We start from the raw sequence: 27,623 nt of genomic DNA, 5'->3' as shown, positions 1-27,623 counted from the left end.
ACAAAGTCTGATATGTATCCAGATCAGATGATCACTGCAGTTACCCGGCTCCAGTCCGTATCCAGACCAGATGGAGGATCAGCACTAGAGATGACCTCTACAGCCCTGAATGTCAGCGGAGACCGGGACAACTAGATGAGCCTCAGAGACTGATCCCCAGTGAAGACCCTGTCTCTTAGACGGCCATCGGGACAAGACCACAGGAACCAGATGAGTCCTTTGCACAATCTGACACTGCTGCAGCCGAGATGTAAACTGCTGATTTTGTCTGACCAGAGGAGAATGACACTATTTCGACCCACTATTTCCCCGTCTAAATACTGTAAAGCTGATATAAAGCCACCCAGCTTTATATCAAGCTAAAGTGTAAAGCTGCTTTGACACAATTTGCATTGTTAAAAGCATTATACAAATAATACTGACTTGACTAAACGGCAAAAAAACACATGAAATCTTATGTTTACAAATCAGGTCAAAACCTGATTTCAAACTAACATGCATGTGCAGTTTGAAATCTGATTTAAAAACAAAATTATATATATATATATATATATATATATATATATATATATATATATATATATATATATATATATATATATATATATATATATATATATATATATATATGTATATATATATATAATTTATTTTTTTTCATTTTTTTATTTAACTTTATATTAATTTATTTATTTTTATTATCCTTGTATCTTTTTTTCTATTATTTCCCTTGTCTGGATATAGCTTTTATTTTTTTTATTTTTTTTGGGATATAGATTTTATTGTTATTATATCCTTATCCATGTTTATTTTTGTTTTCTGCTTAACCACCTTTAGAAACTCACTTTAAAGATGCCATTTAATTATTGTTATTTAATTGTTTTATAAATATTCATGTTTTTAATTATTATTATTATTATTAATATTTTTTAAGTTGATATATGAATGCACATATGGCCTATTTCCAAAAGAATATTGTTTAAAACTCAATATTTATGATTTTATTTTGATTGTTGCAAAAAATAATAATAATCCAAATATGCCATATATAGTTGCAAAAGTTGTGGTTTTCCCTCAGTGATGGGATTTATTAAATACTCTAACAGATGTCTTCTGCTGCTGTGATTATTGTCACATCTCTATCAGATCTCTCAGTGCGTCCGGATGCTCTGATGGTCTGTTTAATAAGACGTGTTTAACAGCCCTGATAATCATGTATTCATCCTTATTTGCTGATTACCTGAAATGCAAGGAGTGTTTGTGCATGTGCGTGTGTCTCATTCCTGTGTCACCAGCATCACCCAAAGGAACTGCAAAAGTAACGAATGTTTCCCTGAAACAGCCAACCCTTCCCTGAAGCCACGCAGTCTTGACAGCTCAAACTACAGGTGGCTTTACTAATCAACTCTGCACATTACTCTTTGGTAAGTCCTTTTTAAATTGTATAAGTTCTTTGAGTTTTATGTGAGGAACAGACTCAAATAAGTTGTTTGTCCAGTGATAATAACCTCTGTTGAAGTGCCAGAAACAATTTGAAATCTGCAGAGAAAAGTTTTATTGAATAATGACTCTATACACAAAGCTAGGAGATAAGGTTAAGTAAATAATTAGTTTTCATTTTTATTAAATTAGTATTTAATTTTCATGAAGCATATGATTATACGTTCATTCATTCATTCATTCATTCATTCATAAAAGGAAATTATATTTAAAAATCATATCCAAACAGCATTTATATATAAATTCATTAGTTTGTTGTTGTTGTTTTATTGATTAATTATCTTTATTTCCTTTCTCAGGATTATGACACACACCCTTTCATGGATTGTTAATTAATATTTTTCATGCACATTTTTGTTCCAATCAAAAATCTCACTTTAATCTGAATAAAATCTTATTTTTCTTGATGTTTTATTGGCTATGCAAAGGAATAAGGATATGTGACTACATCATTACTATTAAGCATGTAGGTCTGGTTCTGGATGCTGATTGGTTGAGACCAGCTACTATGTACAGTACATCACAGTGAAGCACCAACTATTAATCTTAATTTGTTTTGTGACTAAATTTTCAAGCTGATCATAAATAATGTTTGTTTTTTATAAGCAATTGCAGAAAATGTACCATTCTGGTGATGCAAATAATGCAATGGAAATGACAGACGTCACATTTAATCTACGCTGTAAAATATATTTAAGTCGTGTAAAGATTATTGGAGTACATTTTATTTCAATCTTTCTACTTAAAAATTTCACGCTTAATTCAATGTGTTGTTTGTCGATTCTATGTAATTGTGAGTGAAAATTCTTTCTACACTGTTTTTTTTTCAGTGTAAATATATATTTTAAATACAGCTGTTGTTAAAATTCAGCTTAAATCTTTCAAATTTCGACACATTTTACAAAGTCATCAGGGCTTTACAAATGTCTCCGCACAGTTTTTATTTGCACTGTAATTTCCTCTGTTTGTGTTTCAATCTTCAAATGTATTTGGCTTCTTGTATCACTCCTGATCTGGAAGCTTTTTTAATGTGCTTTAGTCTGAGACTTTACCACACTTTCCATGTTTGTTCATTTCTCTCTCTCTCTGTATCCAGCGACTACAGTAACATAATGGAGAAGGTGAAGTCATTTCCAGTGCTTGAGCAGGTCTGAAGAGGTTTTGAAAGAGCAAACAAACACACACAAGCCACTTGAGCGGGTCGGGCCCCGATAATCTCTCCTCTTCCACTTCCTTTCTGCCAGAGGTTACCAAAGCAGCCACCAGCACATCTGATCACTCCAGTTCTTTGATTAAGAAGGCAAATCAGAATGGGAGTGTATATAGTGGGCAGCGCAGGTCTGTGGAGTCATTGGTAATTTACTGGGGTTTAAGTGCGCTCATACAGCAGAAAGGCCGGCGTTCACTGCTGGCGTTGTGTGAATGAAAGAGCCTGTTCAAAATCAGTCACCCCTCTGGGATTCGGGCCGGAGGCGAGTGCTGAGGTTGCGTTTCTGCTGAGTTACCATTGTGTCCTTGAGCGAGAGATTTTCTGTTACAGCGGCCCGTGCTTTCAAGCGCTTCAGTGCCTCTCTGCTTAAAGCATCTGCAAAATGAGATGATTTTGACTAAAGGCTGCACATGATATTAAAGGAATCTTGAAGATGAAAGTTTTCTCATTTTACACCGCATGCTCCATGGCTCCCATCACTGACAAGAAGAAAGCATCAAACTAAGCATTAATTCCTAACGTTTCTATATTTGTAAAATCATAGCTTGATCTGTTTAACTGCTTTAAGAGGAATCTTTCAGGAGTTTGCATGCTTGAAGAATTACGCAATCATTTTCAAAATTAATATTTTGTATATTTCATAAAGAAGAGAATGTATTTTTTTTAAATAAATAGCTATTATGCAAATGTGCATTACAAGTTAGTTAACTTTTTAAAATAAGTTAACTAAAATCTTTAAAAAAATGCTTATATTTTTCATATTATATTTTAGAAAGAAGATATATAAATATAGATATATAGACTATTTCAAGGACGTAAACAATAACAAAAGCTGTCTCTCATTTAGAAGGATGCGTCCTCCGGAGGTCTCATTCGAAGGGTGCATACGTCATTGAGGCTGTCTCATTTCAGAAAAGCAAGTAAGATACTCTGAATGCGACCTGCGAATGCGACCTTCTTTCACAGGAATTCGGAGGATGCATCAGGTGCATCCTTCGTTGCTACAGATAACCCACAATTCTTTGCGTTGCCGTAAACAACCGTCGTTAATTTGAAAAATGCCAGCGCCAGCAGATGTACACACAAGTGCGGTGGTGTTTTCAACTTAATGTACATCCAGTAAAAACGGATAAACTTTGTTCTTAATATCCTCCTCCTTTTTTTCTCTAACAGATGTCTGTTGTATGTACGCTGCAGCTCCTCAAACACTGAGCAAAATAAAACAAGTAAAAGCATTTTTTTTTTTTCAAATTACTTTCCAAATTTAGAAATAATTTTCCTTCATTTAAGTAGTGTGAAAGCACAACAATGCTCTAAATGTGTTGACAAATCAGCATGATACTTCCTGTTTCCTTTTCCTCCTGTCCTACGAAGGCCTTCTTGTTTTTAATTCTAGGTTGAGGACACTTCCTTATGCATCCTAGAGAGGATGCGACCTACAGAGGATTCGAGCTCCGGAGGACGCATCCTTCTAAATGAGAGACAGCTAAAGGCGTTGGAATGCTACTGTGCATGTCTGGTCCTAAAGCATTTCCGGTAGCGCCATTTTTAAATCTCAGATCTATCAAAACCTGCAGCGCACATACTTTTTAAGTCTAGCAAAAACGCAAGTTAGGTATTTAAAAAAAAAAAAATTACTCTTTAAATATGACTGAGGTGCAAACTTACAAAGAACATTAAAAGTAGTGTTCCGGACGGGTCTGATTGATGCTGAGTGCGTGTACATGAGAGATAAACACGTGTTGCAGTCTGGATGCTTACAATTAACTCATCAGCAGAAAAGTTGGGATCATTTCAGGGCTCCAGACAAAAAAATCGAGTAAGGAGCCATTGGCTCCTATAAAAGAAAAACTTAGGCGCCAAATATTTTTTTTAGGTGCCACAGAATAAAAGTGGTTTATTTTATTATTATCATTTTATTTTTCCCCCCTATTTTAACATTTCAATCATTTTGTCATGTGTTTATGTCTTATCTTTTCTAGGCTTTATCAGCATTTTAATCCATCTTGTAGATGATCAGGTCGACCGGGGGACTAAGGTTCACTTAAAGTGTGAATTAAATGTCTTTTACAACTTGAAATATACAGTCACAAAGAATTGTTCGTTACACAGAATCTGTACCAATATCATGGACCATAAGCATCACTTGGCAACTGAGTGCAGTGCATCCTATAAATGTTGTCAGGTCTTTCACACATTCAGTCTGTTTTTCTTCATTAGTAAAATGCAATTTTATAGGAGGAGTTGAATCATGTACAACAGAATAAGTAAAAATATTAATATGCAACAGCGCATAAATATAGCAAAACGCTCCTCTTTATAGTTATTTTTCTAGCTGACTGATGAGTTTATGGACACTGAGTGGTTATTCTGAGGTAAATGTATTACAATGCAATGTTTACAAGCTTTATACATTTCCTCAGTTTGAAACACTGAATGAGCTTTTACATAAAACATTTCAGTAAGTTGTACTATAGGCTTTCTTATTGCCTACCTTTTGATCATGTTCATTTCATACTATAGTAGTAAATCGAAATATATAATGGGTTCACTTGCTGCTTTAACTGAGGTGCTAAAGAGATCGCGCCTGAGCATTAAGTGCGATACTCTCCGCTCGCGCGATCCGGACACATACACGGACCGTGTGGACGCGGGGTACTGGTGTTTATATTACCGACAGTGTGCGCTTGTGGTCCTCATTAAAGAGCACCCAAACCGCATCATTTGAATTTCGTAGCATTTTAAAGCTGATGCTTTATTTATTAAAAAGTAAGACAGCACAAAGCTTTTTGCGATTACTGGATGGCAAGTGCGCTTCAAATAACAGGAAGTCCATGCATTAACAGAACACAGCATATAGACTAAGATCTCGATAAGTATCCACAGAGCTGACAGCTTTACCTGTTGAAGTTTGTTCAAGTTGTGCACGAAATAGACACGGCTTTTCTGCACTTGCACTTTGGGGCTGTTTACACCTGGTCACTTCATGCATTTTTACCTGATCGGATAGCTATCTGATCCTGAAAAGACCAGGTGTAAATGCCGTCCGAAACGCATTCGAGACGGATATAAATCCAATCGCTCGAACCACTTCAGGAGGTGGTCTGGGCGAAACCGGACAAGTGTAAATGCATCTGGTTGTTGAAACCACATATGGTAATTTTACTCCTCCCATAATATTAAAGTAATAGACGTGTGAGATCGTTTTATAGGCTATATGGCATGTTGTAGTCAGATATGACAGCGCAATGCAACAAGCATCACCGCGGATGAGTCGCGGAGTATTTCTTCAGCAAGCGACGCGCAAACTGAATGAACCTGAAAGTAAGTCGCAGACGCTCAACACACAATCTTCTTCATTAAAAGTAGCGAGACTAGCCTATCTTTCCAGTGCTGATGCCACGCGCTCTCTTGTTGCGGTCTGTGATATTGAAATTAGCTGATAATTAATAAAATTATCCATTGCTTTCATTGACGTGAACTCCGTTATATTTGCATATGAAGCGGGAATTGAAGAACGGATTTATATCCGTTTTGCGAAGACACATTTATGTGGCCAAGTGTAAATGGGGAAACGTTTTAACAAATCATATAGATATCCGATCAGAGAAAATGCACGAAGTGAGCAGGTGTAAACAGGCCCTTTCAGGTCTCTCTCACTGCGTTCAGCAGACTGTGTGCGGCAGAGACGAGGACTGTTTGAAACTCTTTTCAGTAAAACTTTGATGCGCATCGTCTTATGTAAGTTTAATACGTGAACATAACAAAAGATGTGAGCGCAAAACAATCGGGAAAAAAGTACTTTCATGCAAATTATATATAGTCGCCAGTGGCGACCTCAGCAAAAACTTCACTCGCAAATCAATATTTTTGGTCGCAAATGCGACCATTTTAGTCGCAGTTTGGAGCCCTGCATTTGTTTGTACAATGGATGACATCAGTCTTATGTTCGGTTAAACTGAAGCAAGACAAACAGTGTTACTTACGATCTTATCATGGTTTGTGCTAAGATGTCCGGGGAGGTTTTTGGTGGACATTTCACTTGCATTGATGGGTCAGTCTGTATGTCTACGCAAATATTCATATTTATTTGTACAGCTCTTTTCACAATACATATCGTTTCACTGCAGCTTTACAGAACATGCATGTTTATTACAACGCTAAATGAATGCTAATAAACTAATCACTTCATGCCATTATTACTGATTTCATTCGTTTTATAATGGGTCAAGTTTGTTGCCGTGGAACAGTGCTAGAAAGCATTTGCATGCTCTATCTGAGCCATCATGTGGTCACAAATAAACAAGATGAATGCAATTCAGTGCTGGGTTTTGTATTAACCTTTATTAGTTTTTTTTTTTTTTTTTAAGATAAAAGTATAGCCTACATGCAGATTAATAAATGCACACACACTACAGAGTATACATGTGGGTATGTATGTTTTTATGCACATTTACTGTAAACACGCATGTGGTAAAAAGTGTGGGTACTATTACTATTTTTTTTAGGTTTTTGAAATAAGTCTCTAAAAGAACAACATTTATTTTATTTATAATAGAAATGTTTTGTAACAACATACACTACTGTTCAAAAATTTGGTGTCAGTATTTCCTTTTTTTTTTTTTTTTAAGAATATGGATACATTTATTCAGCAAGGATGCAATTTTTTTTTTTAAGTGATAGTAAAGACATACTGTTAGGAAATATTTCTATATTTGGAAAATTCCTGCCAGGATCCAGAAAAAATATTAAGCAGCACAATCCAGCTGATCAAAATCCAGCTTTGCATCACAGAAATAAATATAAAGAATATTACAGAAAACGATTATTTTAAATTGTAATATTTCACAATCTGTATTTTTGATCAAATAAATGGAGGCTTGATGAGCATAAGAGACTTCAGAAATATTAATGCGTCCAGACATTTGACCAAAGATTGCAATTTACATCTGTAAAATACAATTCATTTAATTTCTGACATTTTATAATTAATATAATTATAATTAATATGATATAAGAGCCCCTTTTTCCCCAACAGATGCCACAATACAATACGAAATTACAATATGAAAATTAAAATTACAATACGAGACTTGAGTTCACTGAACCTGTTAACGTTCACCAGAGGGACGGCGCACTGAAGCGTTTTTTTCCCCACTAGTTTAATGTTTATGAATGAATTTAACGTGAAAGAATATCATTAATCTTGGCAAACTATATATCATTCTGAAGGTCTAAGCCTCAAGCATCGACGACAGATCGATGTTTTTCGATGGAAAGCTTATAAGGAATGTATTTGCTACATTTGTGTAAGCAGTACACATCCAAACACGCAGAGTAAAAAAGCCGTACGTACCTTTATCTCTGTAATAACGAGCCACAAACGCGTCCACTGCTGAAATCCCAGTTTAGTTAGAGAGGTAAGGGTCCACAGAACAACATCCCAGCCAGCACTTCTAGTCCAGCGAAACAATAACGTTGTAATAAGGATGAATATTCCTTTGTTTACGTTTCATTTCTTCAGAGAGTTATTGTTCGCGTCCGTTATGGAATAAATTACGCTCAAAAACAGCGTCTTGGTGGTAAAAAAACAACAACACGGTGTTGTAGCATACAGTTTTACAAACAGAATGAGACCGTCCACGGAAAAAAAAAGTCTCAGAAAAGCGGAATATAGATTATTTGAATTTGGCGCTCCCTCCAGCCAGCCATGACGCAGGCTATGACGCTGTCATCTGAGCGGGGCGTAACTTAGCGATCTGCTTTTTACATAAAAAACAGGTTTTTTTTCTACATTTTTTATATGTGTGTGTGTGTATTGTGTGGGGAATGTGGCCGTATCTGCATGATTATAATCTGTACGGACGGACATCATCGTGTTTATGACCGACTCTATGACGGCTATCATTGTGATTCATTGATCAGCTATTATTGATTATATGGCCCATCTGTATGATTATCATCTGAATGGAAGCACATCAGCGTGTGATTACTGACTCTATGACCATGTCTGGCAATATCACTTCATGTCTGGCAATCAGAATACTTCAGTATACATACTATATACAAAGCATTTTTTTTTTCTTTTTTTATTACTCAAATAATTATTTTTGTATTTTTTTGTGCTCAAATAAATCTGTCTATTATTTTATAGTTGAAAAACTATGCAGGAACATGTATAATGACTAAAATAGCTTGTATAATTCTGCAATCCATTTGGTGGTTATTTTTCCTCAAACAGGGGGGTGGGGGGGCTCAAATGATGTAGCTCAAATAGTAGAGCATGGCGCTAGCAACGCTAAGGTCATGGGTTCGATTCCCAGGGAAAGCAAGAGCTGATAAAAAAATTTAAAAACTTGAATGCAATGTAAGTCGCTTTGGATAAAAGCGTCAGCTAAATGTAAATGTAAAGTCGACTGATTGATGTTGAAAAGCGGGTGTTGTATACAAGACTGTGTCAGGTGGTTGAAAAGTCATTTCAGATGTTGATTAAGAAATTATACATTTTGATCAAATAAATTATTTTCTTTGGAATAATGTGATGAATCATGGATTATAAGACCAGAAACATGTAATAAAGTTAATAGAGTCATGTTTGATTTCATCTTCAAAGCATTTTTTTCATCTGTGTCTGCAGCGCTGTGTGAGTCTTACTCATTCACTCTCAGTCTGTCTCTGACTGCAGACGCGCAGAGATGCTAATTCCTCCACGCTCTGATTAAAGGAATTCCACTTTTGCATCAGTACCGGAATCATTAGAAACCACAGGTGCTTCCAGAGCAATTAACACACTGCAGCTCAAAATGACTCTCTCTCTCCCTGTACTCCACAATAGCTAGAGATCTTAGTTAAAATGTTGATTTTTGTTTCATTCACAGCTGTTTCTGCAGAGCAAATTAACCAGCAACTCTCAGAAGATACAGGTTTTATCTCAGCAAGATGCTAACATTAAGATTCCTGTTGTACGGGAGGAGAGTCGGGTCAACTGTGTCGACTGCAAAATGAGACTAAAACTAATGCTAACATAAAAAAATCTGCTATCAAATCAAATGAAAACATCTGCATCATCTGGGCGATGAAAAAAAGTCATTCAGAAAGTGTTCATTTTGATGGGTAAGTTAAATTGAGGAACATATGCATGATTTACATTTATTTTTGTTAACAACTGTTTGATTTTTTTTTCCCTGATGATTTATATTTCAAATAAACAAACAATAACAGATTAATGCTGCAAACCCTTAATTAGCTGCAGATCATTGATATTGTCATAAACCAGCCAAAAAAGATTTAATGTTCTTGATATTTATGCTTTTTAGCATTTGCAATCGCATTTGTTATATATTACATGCATTTGGATGCAACACTTGCACTGGCTACTATTTTGTGGACAAAGCTTCATTTGTTGTTAATAATCTTTAATAAAATGTGAATTATATATTTAGGACAAATTTGCGATTTTTTTTTTTTTTTCTCTCAGGATTCTTTGATGAACAGTAAGTTCAAAAGCATTTATTTCAAAGTTCAAAAATAAATAGAAAGTTCAGCAGAATTTTTTTGAAATATAAATCTTTTGTATCATTATAAATGTCTTTACTGTAAAATAATAATAATAATAAAATGAATAATAAAATCCTACCCTAAACTGTTGATTGCTAGCATATAGTATATAAGGCCTGCCACAAAAATATGAAGCAGCACAACTGTTTTCATCACTGATAATAAGAAGAAATGTTTTTGAGCAGCATATTAAAATGATTTCTGAAGGTTCATGTGACACTGCTGGAGTACTGATGCTGAAAATACAGCTTTTCATCACAGGAATAAATTCCATTTTTAAATATATTCAAAAAAGACATTCCCTTAAATTTTAATAATATTTCACAATTTAAGTTTTTAGATTTTTAAAAAAAATCAAATGCAGCTTTAGTGAGAAAAAGAGACTTGTGTAACAAACAATCTTAGTTATTCCAAACTTTTGACTGGTAGTGTATTTGTTTGACATGCAACGTATAAGTTATATGCACTCTCCCTATTCCCTAAATGTAGACGTTGCACTATACAGATTGTCAAAGTGCATCAGAGACTGTTTGCTTGGCGGATGAGAGAAGAACATAACGAATGTCCTGACATGAGCGTTTGGACATGTGACATTATACCAATCTGAACTCGGCAGCATCTAATTGACCTTTGAAGAGCAGAATACATTTGCTGCCACGCAGCCGACAGACTGATGCATTTGTTAATCTAACGTTAATTACGGGCCAAAGTCGCACAATAATGAGAATATTCTTATTCTTATTCTTGGCAGGAAAAAGGATGAGAGATAAAAGCTCTTGACCGTGGCTTGCTTATTAGAGCCATTTACAGATAACGCAACATTTCTCATTGTGCTGATGACGCGTTTCTCTAAAATGTGTTGAAGTATCTCTCTGAATATTGTTCCCAATTAATGAAACTTTTTACTGGTTACATTATAAAGTGATGAAGGTCCCCACTGGTCCTGAAGTGTTTCCGTTTCATCTCTTCGCCCTTCAGGAGAGTAAGTATCAATAACTCTCATCTGTCATTTTTCCTCCGTGATCACAGGGCATTTGCTGATAGTCAGACTCCCACTCATCTGAGCTTAAAGCAGGGAAGCGGTGAGGCCTGCGAGTTAAGAGCCCTGAATAAATGTTAAGGGAAATCATGAATCATCCTTTGATGTGTTTCTCTCGTTCAGACCTCAGCTGCCTTTGCCTGGAGAAGTGGCCTACAAAACGCAAGCGTGCTGGATAAGGAGTAACACTGACCCCATCTGGAGGCTCACTGCAGGTACATTTTATAAAAGTTGTTACATCTAGCCATGCTTAAAGGAGACCTATTATGCCATATCTAATATGTGTCCCCAGAATGTGTCTGTGAAGTTTCAGCTCAAAATACCCCGCAGATTATTTATTATATCATTTTGAAAATGCCTATTTTGAGTGGAAGCAGAAACAGGCTGTTTTGGTGCATGTCTCTTTAAATGCAAAAGAGCTGCTGCTCCCCACCTCCTTTACAGAATAGGGCTGTGCATTTACAGCTCATTCCTCAGATACTCTGCCAAAAAACATCTGTTTGGTTTTGATTATCCTGTCTATCGTGCTGAAATCATGGGTTATAAACCATATTTTCTGAATGCACACATTCGAAGCATGCACACAGAAAGCGGCTGTCACGGCATGTGAGTACTCTTTCATGTCTTATTGCACTTAAAGGGATACTCCACCCCAAAATTTTGTCATTAATCACTTACCCCATGTCTTTACAAACCCGTGAAAGCTTCGTTCGTCCTCGGAACACAATTTAAGATATTTTTGATGAAAACTGGGAGGCTTGTGACTGTCCCATTGACTGCCAAGTAAATTACACTGTCAAGGCACAGAAAAGTATAAAAACATTGTCAAAATAGTCGATCTGCCATCAGTAGTTCAATCTGAATTTTATGAAGCGACGAGAACAATTAGTCTCCTCTCTGTGCACAGCGCCATTTTGGAGAGCATCCGATGGACGCAAAGTGCGTACGTTATTCTCTGTCATCAATTTTTCCCCCTCAGTGTGTTCTCTGCGGTACAACCATACCATTTGCACTGCCCAAAGAACGGCCTTGTATATGTCTACAGTATATATAGAATCAGAAAACAACAATTTGATTTGTAAAAAATTGTCTAGTAATGTAAAGAAGCCAATTTCAAACTGAATACACACGCGCGCACACACACACACACACACACACACACACACGCACACAAACATAGATAGAAAGAGAGAGAGAGAATCAAAATATTGTGTAGTAATGTATGCCAAAAATCATTGGGATATTCAATAAAGATCATGTTCCATGAAGATATTTTGTAAATTGCCTACCTTAAATATATCAACTTAATTTTGGATTAGTAATATGCATTGCTATGGATTTCATTTTTTGACAACTTTAAAGGCGATTTTCTCAATATTTAGATTTGTTTGCACCCTCAGATTTTCAAATAGTTATCTCAGCCAAATATTGTCCTATCCTAATAAGGCACTAAGTTACAACTTACGCACTACTAAATATTTTTTCATTGCACCATTACACTTAGTTGAAGTGTAACTCTGTATAAACTAAATATTTACGGAAGCGTCTGGTCAGGAGTAACGGTTGGAGTAACGGAGTGAACTGCATCAATATGCTCTTCTTTTACCCGACAACCTTAAATCCTTTAGGCATATATGATGCTGCTGACATTTGCACTCACATACATATTAAGAGAGAGAACAATATGTGATTAAACATACTTTGTTTCTTTTTTAGCTTGTCTTCAACACTCCATCTACAGCTCGCCTCTGTGCGCTTCTCTCGGTGTTGTGCATGTCAGATGAAATAATAAATAAATGGCATTTCTTATGTTTTTTTTTCTTTCAGTATTTATTGATCCTTATTTATTTCAATGACAGTTTCTGAATGTCATTTACATTTAAAATAGCTTACATATAGACTAATGTTATTAATGTATCGTTTTAATGGAAACTTGTTTTTACCGAGGCAAAAGAAGTTAGAATGAAGGATAAAAGCATTTAAACAAGTTCTGCTCATGTATTTGAAGGTTTGTATTGGATGATTTAGGGTAAACGTCATATTATGGAGAGCTTACTAGCTACGTCTTGCCTTACGAACAACTGGTGCAACCAAATAATGCATAGATTTAGTTACAAACTAGCTAGTAGTTACTAAGCCTCTAGTGTGGACTTAAAGTTCTAATTCAATAAGAACTTACGAATGGCTGGTGCAACCCTACCCAGTTTTTCAAATAGTTGTATCTCGCCAAATATGGTCCTATCCTTAAAAAAATACATCAATGGAATGCTTATTTATTCAGCTTTCAGATGATGTATAAATCTCAATTTCAAAAACATTGACCCTTATGACTGCATGGGTTTGTGGTCCAGGGTCACATGTATTGTTTTAGTTTCACAACAGACAATGGTGAGACATTCCTCATTTTGAGAATTAAGTAAAGTAAAGTCGTGACGTATTGTGAAGTATGGTGACCCATACTCGAAATTGGTGCTCTGCGTTTAACCCATCCAAGTGCACACACACAGCAGTGAGTAGTGAACAAATGCACACACGCACGCACACAGCAGTGAGTAGTGAACAAATGCACACACGCACGCGCACGCGCACACACACACACACACACACACACACACACACCGTGAACACACATGCTGCGGCGCCCGGGGAGCAATCCCTGCCGGCCGGGGACTCGAACCCGCAACCTTTCGATTACGAGTCCGACTCTCTAACCATTAGGCCACGACTTCCCCAACTGTCCAAACAATAAACTGTTTATTTACTCTCTAGTCACCACCAGCAATATTATACCCATTCAGCTCAACAGCAGGAGACACAATAAATGCTACTGCTGCTTATGGAAGCAATTTATATTTATATCATATTGATATTTAAATGAATTATCATAAGACAGAAAGAGGCAAAGTGTGTTCTCGTGTGTGTGCGTGTTAAATACTTGTGGCTGTGCATTGCCTCTCTATGTTGTAATTTTTGTGTTAGGGCTCTACAATGAAAGAAATTAAGAGATGCTCTAAAATTAGCTGTGTGTAACTTAAAATATTGAATGATTCTGAGGGGAAAAAACTCTTTGTAGATCTCATGCTACAAGTGTATAACATGAATAGTCATTTCAATTATTTATTTTCTAATTGATTTATTTAATGTTTTCTCAGACCCCTGCTATACCTACACTGCGCTGGATGATCCTTGGAGATCCACAGAAGATCGATATACCTACCAATTAATGTGTGACAAAAATGTCAACTGTATCGGCTGGTACAGTCTCTTCATTCATGGCCAGAGCGTTCAGATGACAGACACATGTGTTGATATGTATAGTTGTGGCACTAATATCCTGCTGTGGCTGAACGGAGGACATCCAAATGTTGAGGATGGAGTAGTCACGCGAGGTGTCTGTGGTCACTAGAACAATAACTGCTGCCATGTCCAATCCAATCCCATTAAAGTCAAAGCCTGTCGAGGAGGTTATGTCTATGAGTTTGTGAGGCCAGTTAACTGCCATTTGGCATACTGTGCAGGTAAACATATTTTGCACGTGTTTATGTAATATTTCATGATTTTTATGAATATTTATGATCTATGAGTTTTTGTCTTACTGTGGAGGTAAATACATTAACATGCCTTTTGTATTTGTGTTTTGTGTCTGTTTATTAATAATATTCATTACATTTCTTTGTGCAAAACAATCCTACTCTCATTCCAGAGCCAAACTTGGCAGTTGTTTGTAGTCTGCTATGCCCTCTACTGACTGCTGATGTTATGACTGGATATATCATGAAAATCTGTGTCATTTAATGTTTTGCACAGCAGTGTTAATTTCATTAATAAAAACTGTTTGTCGATGAACTTGTTTATATTAGATGAGACAACACCAACGTCATTAAGTGCTAACTGTCGAAAAAAAGTGAGAATAAATTTAAATGTTTAAAATGAAAAACTTTACCAATATCTCTTTTGTTTTTTGTTCATTCTCTTGGCAGGACGAGGAACATTCTACCCATTCGGCTGGGCAGTAGGAGACACAAGAAATCCTGCTGTTGATGATGAAAGGTCTTCTGTTATTCAGCTGCCGAGTCCATTTCTGTTCTGTGGCCGCACATTCCAGCAGATGTATGTAAGAATTTGACTCCATCTTCATTGTAGGTCTAAATATGAGTGGTGAAATGATCACAGATGACTTTATAAAGCAGTGATTTTGACAATATTTCTCATGTTTCAGGTGAATAATTATGGACACCTCACATTCAACCAGGCTTCACCGGAATATGTTCCCTATTCATTTCCTGCTTATGAAAGCCAATATATAATTGCTGGTGATATAAGAGCCAGTGGTGGTTCTGTAGGCAAACATTAATGCCTTGAATTTAACGCTAGCAGCTATTGGTAGCCAGTGCAAATTGATGAACAGAGGCATGACATGCGTTCTTTTCGGCTCATTAAAGATTAATCTTGCAGCGGCATTTTGGATTAATTGTAGAGGTTTAATAGAATTGGCTGGAAGACCTGCCAAGAGAGCATTGCAATAGTCAAGTCTGGACAGAACAAGAGCCTGAACAAGGAGTCGTGTTGCATGTTCTGAGAGAAAGGGCCTGATCTTCTTAATATTGTATAATGCAAATCTGCAGGCAGTGTTGGGTAAGTTACTTTCAAAAAGTAATTAATTACAGTTACTAATTACTTCATCAATATTGTATTTAAATTACTTTACTAATTACTCTATCTGAAAAGTAACTTAGTTACTCAATAAGTAACTTAATTATTCAAATCGCTAATTAGGCTACATCTTAAAATCCCTATAAACCTTAATAGAAATTAAACTCTATATTCTTTCAATTCGAGTCAAACATAGAATAGTTTAGCCTTTTATCTTTAAAACAACTGTAATACTTAAACATTTTTATGAAAAAAATGTAACCACCTTTGGTTAACAAATAGAAATACTCTGCAAAATATCTGAATAACAAAAAGGCTTAAAAGTTAAACAATACATTTCAGTTTGGCAAGATGTTCATGAAAAGCCCAACTAGTAAAATCTGTACAGGTTTATGTCAAAATAACACGTTAACTAATGTAGGAAAGAATAAATTACAGAAATGATCTTCTCTGCTGAATAATGTCAGATCGCGCTGTTCTTATGAGGTAAATTTCTCATAGCAGGTCTTCTTTCAAAAATGCTGAATATTAGATGATTTTTTTTTTTCTTAATATTTAAAAAAAAAAATGTTTCTAGGTCAGGGCATATGCGCGCAGGTGACTGCATATAATGAGCTCAGACACGGGAAAGACTGTACCTTGCTTTAGTTTCATACGGATTGCATAATCAGAAACATTAGTTTTTAATTTGAATTCATTCAAGTGTCAAGTAGACACTTCAAGATTTTTAGATTCTATTGATTTTAGTCTTATGTATCTGAGTCAGAGCCGGCGCCAGGGCACCTCCATCAGAGGGGCATTTGAATTTCTGGGGGGTGGGGGGGGGCACAAATCACGTTTTGTGTGTGTGTGTGTGGTGGGTGGTGGTGGTGGGGTCGGGGTGGGATGGGAAGCGTGCAATCTGTGATTGCATGCAGTTTCTGACGCTCGCTAAAGCGTGCAATCGCTTTCTTATGTGCGCTGTTTTACCGGTTTCACTTTCGCTTTCGAAACGATCACGTTCAGCAAGAAGGGGAGAGGATGGAAAGTGGGGGGCACCGTCACTCTGCCCGCGAATGCCCCCTCTTGGTGCCGGCCCTGATTTGAGTATTTAAGGTTTCTCTGTGAATCAGGAAAATCTGAAAGTGAACACACCCGCACGCGGAGGGTTAAAGCCGCTGCATTCAATATCTTTAGACGGTAAATTTAGATTTCAAATTCAGTATTGCTTTTAGAACTGTTGAAATTATTTACTGTATGTAACACAAGTACTTTATAAGTAACTGTAATTAAATTACCTAAAAATGAACAGTAATCCCTTACTTTACTTTTTCAGTGGATAAGTAATTTAATTACAGTAATGCGTTACTTAGTAACGCGTTACACCCAACACTGTCTGCAGGACCGGGCAGTTTTAGCAATGTGGTCTGAGAAATTCAGCTTATCATCAATCACAACTCCAAGGTTTCTGGCTGTTTTTGAAGGAGTTATGGTAGATGAGCCTATCTGGAAGGTGAGATTGTGGTGAAGCGATGGGTTAGCTGAAACTACAAGCAGTTCTGTCTTAGCTAGGTTGAGTTGAAGGTGATAGTCCATCATCCAGCAAGAAATGTCTGTTAGACACGCTGAGATGTGAGCACCTATCGTCGGATCATCAGGATGGAATGAGAGGTAGAGTTGAGTGTCATCAGCATGGCAGTGATATAAATAGCCATGTTTCTGAATGACAGAACCTAGTGACGCCATGTAGACAAAAAAGTGATGTGGTCCAAAAACTGAGCCCTGAGGCACCCCAGTAGCTAGATGTTGCGACTTGGATACCTCACCACTCCAAGATACTTTGAAGGACCTATCAGAGAGGTAAGACTCAAACCACTGGAGTGCAGTTCCTGAGATGCCCGTTCTCAATAGAGTTGACGAGGATCTGATGGTTGACCGGATCAAAAGCAGCAGTCACATTCAGCAAGATAAGTATTGAAGATTTGGAAGCCGCTCTTGCAAGTCTTAGGGCTTCAACAACAGAAAGCAAGGCAGTTTCGGTTGAATGTCCACTTCTGAAGCCAGATTGGTTACTGTCCAGGAGGTTGTTCTGTGTGAGAAAGACAGAGACATGGTTGAACACAACTCGTTCAAGTGTTTTTGCAATGAAGAAGGGAAACCGGTCTATAGTTCCCTAAAAGAGTTGGGTTAAGAGTGGGTTTTTTTAAGAAGTGGAGTTATACGAGCCTGTTTAAATGCTGAGGGAAAAATTCCAGTGTGAAGGGATGTGTTAACGATGTGAGTGAGTGCAGGTACAACTGCAGGAGAAATGGCTTGAAGGAGATGAGATGGAATAGGATCAAGCGGACAGGTAGTAGGATGACTGGAAAGGAGTTTAGAGACTTCTGCCTCAGAGAGTGGAGAGAAGGATGTGAACGAATATGTTTGCTGTTAAGATGTGTTTGATAGATTGTGGTGTGGAAAATTGTGCAGTGAGGTTTGTAATTTTATTAATGAAGAATGTGGCAAAGTCATCAGCTGTTAGAGATGATGAAGGAGGGGGAGGAGGTGGACAAAGGAGGGAGGAAAATGTTTTAAAGAGCATGCGAGAGTTAGGCGAATTGTTAATTTTGTCATGATAGTATGTCCTTTTAACATGCATATTTACAATATAGCATACAGTGTAAAAGATGTATTCACACAATATGCTCATTGTAGTCAATCTTTAAGTATTACATAAAGTAAGGAATTTCTTACTGGAAATTTTTCTGTTTCAGTGGCTTTGAATGACTATATGATAATATTTATGTATGATTAGTGTCAACAAATACACATGAGTATATTAGGTGTTTGTGTATTTTTCCCTTTAGACAATGTTATTGGAATTCGAGTGAGACTTTCCTAATTTTTAGACCTAACACAGAGTGGAAACATTGAAATGCTTTTACAGCAAGTACGTCATGCTTACTAAGAATGTTTGTACAAAAGCCAGCACTAAAAGATGATTAATGGAAAGTTTGATCTGTTTGTTCATCTGTGTTTCAAATGAAACAGGAGCTGGTCAAGAACCGAATGCCAAACAGCATTGAGCTGAAGTTAAGAAAACTGCAAAAGTTAAAGACATAATTTCGGTCTCCGTCAGGAAAAGTAAAACTGGTTTGTTCAGCATCTGACAACAAAAATCCGTGACGACTGATGACGTAAAAGCTTCAGTTTTTCATTAAGGTCGTTTCATTTAATGTATTAAAAAAAACCAGCATAAAAGTATCATAGAAGATCTCCATTACTAATCATCACTGCACACCAATCATGCTGTGTGTATCAAATGTCAGGTTTAAGATTGAAAAAAACTCAAACAAGCTCTAGCAAGACAGCACAGTGTCATTGTTCAGCTCAATTCAGTTTAGTGTTTTAGTTCAGATTAACTTTAAAGTTCATCAATTATGAAACGAGTTCAGCTATAAGCAGTTCTACAGAAGGCAGTAATGTGGTTGTTTGTCTTAAATCAGTTCAGTGTTACAAAATTTGCCAATTATGCAACAAATCCAGCTATAAACCTGCTTTAGATCATGACAATAGTGTCATTATTCAGCTAAATTCAGTTCAAGTTTGATTCAGTTTAGTTCAGCTTTTTTTCTAGCAATTCTCTAGACGAAATTGTATGAACTATAAAACAATCACGCATCTAAAGTAGTTTGAACAACTAGCCGCAAAAAAAGTGAGTCTGCTTTCCTCTTAAGCAGAGAGTTAACTAGTTGTTAAAACAAAAATTAAAGCTCAAGATATAGAGTGTATATCAACAGCAGAAATCACCATGCATGCACAGAATGAGGATACAACAGAAACAAACATCCGTCTAGTGAATGAAGGTACTTTCCCTGAATGATGACACAAGGGTTAAATGTTTTATCTTTCTGTGTGAACAATTACAGATAAAGAGATTGCTGAGTGTTTATATATTTATAATGCAATGCTAATCGACATAGCCTTTATTAAAGTATAGAATATATCATCTGTGACAAAAAAAATCACAAAATGAAGTTATTTCAAACACTCGACTGATGTTGTGGAGTAAAATCATGTTATTAAATGTCCTCTTTTGTTAGACAATGCTTTTCTTTTAAGTTGTTTGGGGCGTGAGAGATCAAGCAGTTTTTACTACTGCAATTGTATACATTTAATTAATAAAATCAAACGGCCTAATATTTTGAGCGCAAATTGTAATAAAGATACATTAATCTTAAGCATGACGCGGGCCACAATGCAGACAGGCCACCTGTTGAGTACCTGTTTTGTTTAATTGTTTAATATTATTTTATTTTTATTAAGATCAAATACAATATAATTAAATGTTATGTAGTATATTGCAATTATCATTCACTTTTTAAAGATTGTTGTGATTCAAAAAATATTTAATATATTTTCGGTGACTTTTTTTTGGCCATTTTCTGTGGAAACAGTATTGTATTTAATATAAGACACACGTACTAATAAAGTACTTTACGTAAGACACCACAATCTCCTTGACTCTTCTTCTGGCCAAAACAATCTGTTCTCCTTATAAGCAGAGAGTTAAGAGTCTAATGGCTGTTAGAATAACATTTTAACACTGCTGTAGTCAAGGAAATATAAGCCACAGGGCATGAAAACAATGAGGGTGAAACAACAACAACAACAAAAGGTAATGCACATGCTTCCCCAGAACATATACACACATACTTCTATACTTATACATATAAAGGCATTTATGCTTTTAGTACACGTTTATGCAGGATGTATGGATCATTCCCTGTGTGTGTGTGTGTGTGTGTGTGTGTGTGTGGTGCTTTTACATCATTTTGGTGAAGTGTGTCAAGATGAGACCGTTTAAAAACAGACGTGAAACTCATAGCATATTTTTCTTCATTACACGAGATGTTTCCTCATGATAAGTGCAGGTCTGGGATATATAAAACCAACCATGAAACTTCCTGCTAAATCACATTTGGTACAAGAACAGCTTAGAAGGTAAGCAACATCTTTCTCTTTAATGATAAGCTCCATAAACTATATTCAATTTGAGCAATTTATGCTTACCTGCTGAATGGATTGTAATCTTAAAAAACAAAAACTACGTTTTGTTCTTTGATGGTTACAAGTTAAGATGACACAATGTAAATAAGCAACATTTCAGTCAAGTAGCACCTACACGTAGGCGTTATAATTGTAATATGTTGTTAAATGTAAATATTCTAGAATGGTGTAACTGCATTTATAATAATGTGTAATGCACTAATAACGGTCTCTGATTACAGAAGAAGGACTCCTATCCTACTTTCTGGTTTTATCTCTGACTTCGTCATCATGAGACTGTCTCTGGTTTTACATCTGCTGGTGTTCATATCAGTCCTGTCATTCAGTAAGACTGTGTTGTTTGATTTTCAGTGTTTGTAAAAAAATAAAAATGTCCTTTACTGACTGTAATTATCTCTCTTTCTCTTTAACAGCCAGGGCACAAACAACAACTGCACAAACAACATTTCCATTAATAACACCTGCAACAACATCTGCACCGACAACAACAACACCTGTAACAACATCATCTCCGACGACAACAACAACAACACCTGCAACAACATCTTCACCGATGACAACAACAACATCTGCACCGACAATGACAACTGTATCAACAACATCTGCAACAACAACACTGGCAGGTAATTATGGGCCTTTGAATTAGAACCAGATCTTTGGTGTGAATTGATTGAACAAACCCAAGAAGAACCTCTGCCACATTTTTTATTTACAGAAATGTTTTATAATTTAAGGTCGACACGAAACAAATGTTAAATAGTATTTTCTTCCTTATTGTGATGTATATCTGAGTGAAACAGCTTCTCCAACAAGAAAAAATGTAGGGCGGGACTTGATTTTGTCCAGCAGTAATAGATTGGATGGTTGTGGTTTGCTATTGGTCGATCTCATGTGAGTGACAGGTTGTCCCGTCCTCACACCAGTAAACACTTCATCAGAACAGAGAATAGATGTCACTACAAAGAGAGGAATTAAGAGTATGAGGGAACATGAATTAAAAAAATAATAATAATTATGTGCATGGATAAATCATTTATAATAAATACTGCAATATTCCATTTAAAAGAAATTTGACTTTTATTCCCTTTTTTCTTTAATAGGCATTACAACAACAGCAACAACAACAGCAAATTCATTGACAGGTAATTGCAGGATGAATGAAAGGATATGCATTCATGTAAGAAGTACCACATTTATGAAACTGCGACTTGTAAAATCCACTCACATCTTCATTAGATTAGTGTTGGACTTCACAGTGCTGATGAGGTACTTTTCTAGCATTGTATTGTATTGTTAAAGCCAGTTCTGATGTTTATTTCAGAAAAGCATTATTCTGTTCTGATCCGAACCATAGATTGGGTTTCCATAGAAGGTTCTAGTGTTTAGGTGATTGAGTTTCTAGTTTAATGACCACAAATTAATCGATTAATTGATTGATTTTTTTATGGCATTCCCTAAGAAGCTATGTAAGTCAAGTTCAAGTTGAGCTTTATTGTCATTGGGCTACATGTGGGGACGAAATGTCATGCCTCGCAGGACCACGGTGCTACATAAATACAGACATACAACAATGAAGTAAAAAAACACTTTAAACCTATATACAACTAACCTACTGACAGATTTAACTATAAGTATATAACTATATATAAATATTTACCCTATACAAACTAAAAAATAAAAGATAAAAAAGATAAGAAATACAAACAATACGAATGCTTCACATAAATACTGTACATGTGCAAAGAGAAACATTTTGAGTCAAGCAGCTGGTTGGGGAACACATGACTTGTTTTTTTGTGCATTGAGGGATTTATTCTGTAAATGTGTTTCCATCAGTTCCAGACATGTGTGTTACGTCTCCCTATTTATTTGGCGTCTAGGGTTTTGGGAGGCAACACAAAACATTTAATAACTAAGATGATATTGAAGCTAAAACACTTTTCCCTGCTGTGAGGATGTGGTGTGTGCGACTTAAGGAGCAGACAGAGGCAAAACTAACTATTACGATTGTATTTAGTGGAAAAAGAAAATCTATATTACAAAGTTCCATAATGATAATATAAACAAAAAACAAAATACCTTCAAATGATATCCAAATATAATTAATGACAACAAAAGTGAGGGACGAGAGCGGTGCCAAAGAAAGAAAAATAAAACAAAACACTAACTATCACCAAATAAAACTAAACTAAACAAAGGAATCAAAGAAAATAACATCTTCAGCGTAGAACGCCACTAACTACGCTGACTAACAAACAAATACAGCAGATGGCACTCGCTCATAAACTAGTGTATTTAGACAAATTTAAGTTACCCTGCGTGTTGTAAGATGTATGTCACGTGACATGCAGAACTGGTCCCATCACCATGCGCCAGAAAAGGACTTGAATAAACTCCTTTAATGGTGATAAACCGAGAGTCGAGTCACAGTCAATGGACAATAATATTTCACATAACAAAAATCCAAAAACACAATCAAACTCAGAAAATTATAACAGAAACAGGAGCAAACAGAGAGAAATGAAAAGCAAACGCCCCTCCCGAACACTTCTTCTTCTTCTTCTTCCCTTTTTTTGGCGGATCGCACCAGTTTCGCGCATTACCGCCACCTACTGTGCACTCGACCCAGAGACTCTAATTACTACCCCCCCTCCTCTCAACGAAAATCTATGCTATAGCCAGCGTTGCGTGTTCAGCTCCTCTGGCTTTAAAAAAAAAAAATAATAATAAAAAAAAAAATAATAATATTGCTAACTACTAAATATTATTCATATCAATACCCATATATACATATATATATATATATATATATATACACATACACACATGCATACATACCCACATACCTTTTCATTCAAATCCTATTCATTAAACCTGTGTTCTCCAAATATTTCATTAAAGCTGCTCTATTATTACTTTTCTGTTCTGGGTTTAACAAGTATCTCAAATTCATTTCCATATCCTCTTTCCTCTGAACCTCTTCCAATAACTTTTCTCTATCATATTTATATTTTTCACAATACATAATAACATGTTCTACCGTTTCATTTTCCCCACACCATTCCCAACATCCTGTCGGATGCTTGGACATTAATTGCATTGTTTTATTAAGTCCTGTATGTCCTATTCTAAGTCTGGATAAAATGTTTTCCTCTCTTCTATATCCACCCGAATACTTTTCCCCACTTTTGGCTGTATCTCATACATATGTCTACCTTTATTTCCTGTCTCCCACATTTGTTGCCATCTTTGATTTATTTGCTTTTTAATTATAGCTTTAATTTCATATCTACTGTATGATATTTCCATTTCTATTCTATTGGCCCTCAGAGCTTGTTTCGCCAATTTGTCTGCTGCCTCATTCCCCTTCACTCCCACGTGAGCTGGAACCCACATGTATATTACGCTCGCCCTTTTCTGCTGTAATGTATATAATTCTTGCAGAATTTCCACTACTAAATCCTGTCTAGTGTCTGACTGTTGTGCTTTAATGCATATAAGAGCCGAACTGGAGTCTGAACATACTACCACTTCCTTTAATCCTGCCTCGCTTATCCATCTTAATGCCATCATTATTGCTATTAATTCCCCTGAAAATACTGATAATTTATTTGAGATCCTTACCTTTTTGGAAATGTGCATTTTTGGAATGACAACTGCTACCCCTACTTGTTCATTATCTGGATTTTTTGACGCATCCGTATACACTTGTGTTTTATGTCCATACTTTAACCACATGTATTCCCTTACCTGGATTTCCTCTAATTCACTCTGGCCTTCTTTTATCCTATGTTCCAGCATTCTTAAATCAACTGAAGGCTGTGGCAAAACCCACAAAGGAACTGCTGGTATAACCACTCTTGGAGTGATACTTAACTCTTTAATAGCCAACTCCTTTACTAAATCTCCAACCACCCAACCAAAACTATTCCATTCCCTTTTCCCATACTCCCAACACTGCTCTAGTACCCTTGAAGTGGGATGTGCTTTGTCCTGTCCCATAAGATTTGCCCAATATACTGCAGTTAACTGTTGTCGTCTTAATTTGAGAGGCATGTCCCCCCCTTCCGACCTCGCGTCACTTCCAGATCTTTATACGCACTCCCTAACGTCTGATTGGTCCTCAAAGCGTCGAGTAGAATTGATGATTCACGGCAGCATAGTCCAATCACAGATCCTGTGAGGTGAGAGTGAGAGAGAGGAAAAGGAAAAAATCTCTCCCGAAACAATACGGGACGTATCAATGTGCATGTCTTATTATTGGATAAAAAATGATTTGCCTCAAGTGAGTGCTTACATTTTTAATGCATAATTAAAATGTATGTCCATTTTGGCATTTCCATCCAGCATTTTTATGTGATATCGCAAATTTTGCATAAAAACAGGCACGGAAACATATCAAGTGATGTTTCCAACGTAAAGCTTGACTGAATGATTAGAAATCCAGTGTGCCTCACACGTCCTGAAAAGTGAGGCCAAAACAATTTTGCATGTATCACATGCCCTGTGCATGTAATTGAACTGATTAAATTACTTTGATTTGATTGGTTTGGGTAGTTCTTATCAAGCTTCGTTTCATTTGAAATTCATTGTGGTGGTGTATAGAGCCAAAAATGTTAGAATTGTGTCCCAATATTTATGGACCTGACTGTATATGTCCAAGTTTTTTTTTGGTAGATATTTGCTGCTATAAAATGGGATGTGGCATCATGATTGACAGCTGTGTTCACGATTGAGTCTGAGGGAGTTTGATGAAAACTTTGGCTTTTCTAAATTGGAAGAAAGTGGAGACACATTGTATCTTTTTTTTTAACAATCTGTGATAAGAACTGCAATTATTCAGCCCATCAAATCTAACATTCTGCCCACTTTAAATCAGACAGAGATAAAGTAAGTTAAGGTACATTTATTTGATATCTTGGGGAAAATAAGAGAAGCTTTTTTTTTACCACCCCAGGCACCACGATGGTATGAATAGTAATTATTTATTTTTCTAATAGTTTTTTGTTTGTTTGTTTGTTTTCACAGACCCCTGTTACAAATACACTGTGCTGGATGATCCTTGGAGATCCACAGACTATCGATATCCCAAGATAACCCAATATATGTGTGACGCAGCTGTCAACTGGGTCGGCTGGTATCGTCTGTTCATTAATGGTCAGAACGCTCAGATGCCAAACACATGTGTTAGTCCCCTTAATTGTGGCACTGGTGGTGCAATGTGGCTGAACGGAGCACATCCAAAAGTTGAGGATGGAGTGGTCACCCGAAATGTCTGTGGTAACTGGTTGAATAACTGCTGCGATTTCCAAGTCAATATTAAAGTCAAAGCCTGTCCAGGAGATTATTATGTCTACGAGTTTGTGAGTCCAAGTTACTGCTATCGAGCATACTGTGCAGGTACGTATATTTTCCATTCACACATGTATGTGTTTGTGTAATGTATTACATCTATGAGTTTATCTGTTTTTGGTAAATACAATAACATAACTTCTGTACATATGTAACTGATATTTGTATCTGTTTAATAATATTATTCTTTACAATTGTTTTGTGCAGAAATTAGCAACATAAACAATCTTACTGTCACTCCGGAGTCAACTTTGGCAGGTAATGTAATCTGCTCTGCCCACGACTGACTGCTACAGTTGCTGTCAAAATAATGTCATAAATAGATTTTCTTTATCAATTAAGTTCTATTAACTAAATGAAATCAACATTTGGTGTGACCATCATTTGTGTTTAAAGCAGATTTTGCCCTCGGTGCACTTGCACATAGTTTTTCAGGTAGCTTTGCAGGGAGGTCAGTTGAAGCATCTTATAGCAATAAACATAAAAATTATACTATACATATTAGATTTATATAATATATTATAATAATACATGTATTAATAAAAAGCTTAATTACTTTTGATTCATTTTTAAGCCAGTGATTTGATATATTTCATATAAGCCCATGTGTTTGTATGATTAGTCTATTTAAAACATCATTCAACAAATGCAAATTGGCATTTTATGTGTGTTGCTTTTAGTTCATGTTTATTAGCTCTGATCTCATCTATATACTAGTGAACTTGTAAAAATTTAGGGAAAAAACATTAAAGTTGTAGCAGATACACACATTAAAAATTGTACAGTTGCTTCTAAGAAAAATGACCAAAACTATACGTAGTCATATATGCTCTTTAGAATGACAATATATATTTATCAAGGGTGCCAATATTAGTGAAGGATGATGTATTTTTGTTTAATACTTTTGTTATATGATTAAATACACTGTTACATGGTTCACTTTGTTGCTTCAAAAACATTTGCAATACCATATTGAGAGTGATTACAGAGTGTCTATGTATGCAAAGTTCAAATAGCCCGCCTTGTTGGCAGAGGCTGCACTCACCCCGTCCATGCCTGGTTGAGATAGACAACATTACAGAAGACATTACATATATATGTAATATATATTTTGTCCCACTGTCTTTAACTACTATATACTCGTGTCAAAAACTGGTTAAGTATAATGCATTTATTGTATTCATGTTGTATTGCAAAACACATTTGCCAGTCTTGGTGGTCTGGTTAGATTTAGGTTAGGTTTAAGGGTGAATAAAAGGATGAGATAAGGTCAACAGTGTA

General features: G+C 36.1%; 1 protein-coding gene across 1 annotated transcript in view; it reads left to right on the top strand.

The window, feature by feature from the left end:
• The window catches only part of LOC306852740 (uncharacterized protein), a gene marked incomplete at its 5' end in the record, with an annotated part of 40,848 nt that overhangs the window by 6,719 nt on the left and 6,506 nt on the right, over nt 1-27,623 (top strand). The window contains 8 exons of the mRNA XM_079389800.1: nt 4,107-4,246; nt 11,430-11,521; nt 15,287-15,416; nt 21,404-21,613; nt 22,091-22,132; nt 24,789-24,838; nt 26,019-26,390; nt 26,550-26,600. Of these exons, the coding sequence (XP_079245926.1) occupies nt 4,107-4,246; nt 11,430-11,521; nt 15,287-15,416; nt 21,404-21,613; nt 22,091-22,132; nt 24,789-24,838; nt 26,019-26,390; nt 26,550-26,600 (1,087 nt within the window). The remainder of the gene's footprint in view (nt 1-4,106; nt 4,247-11,429; nt 11,522-15,286; nt 15,417-21,403; nt 21,614-22,090; nt 22,133-24,788; nt 24,839-26,018; nt 26,391-26,549; nt 26,601-27,623) is intronic.

This window comes from Barbus barbus, assembly GCF_936440315.1.
Source record: "Barbus barbus genome assembly, chromosome: 32".
NCBI classification, from domain to species: domain Eukaryota; kingdom Metazoa; phylum Chordata; class Actinopteri; order Cypriniformes; family Cyprinidae; genus Barbus; species Barbus barbus.
This window is presented reverse-complemented; position numbering and strand designations above follow the sequence as displayed.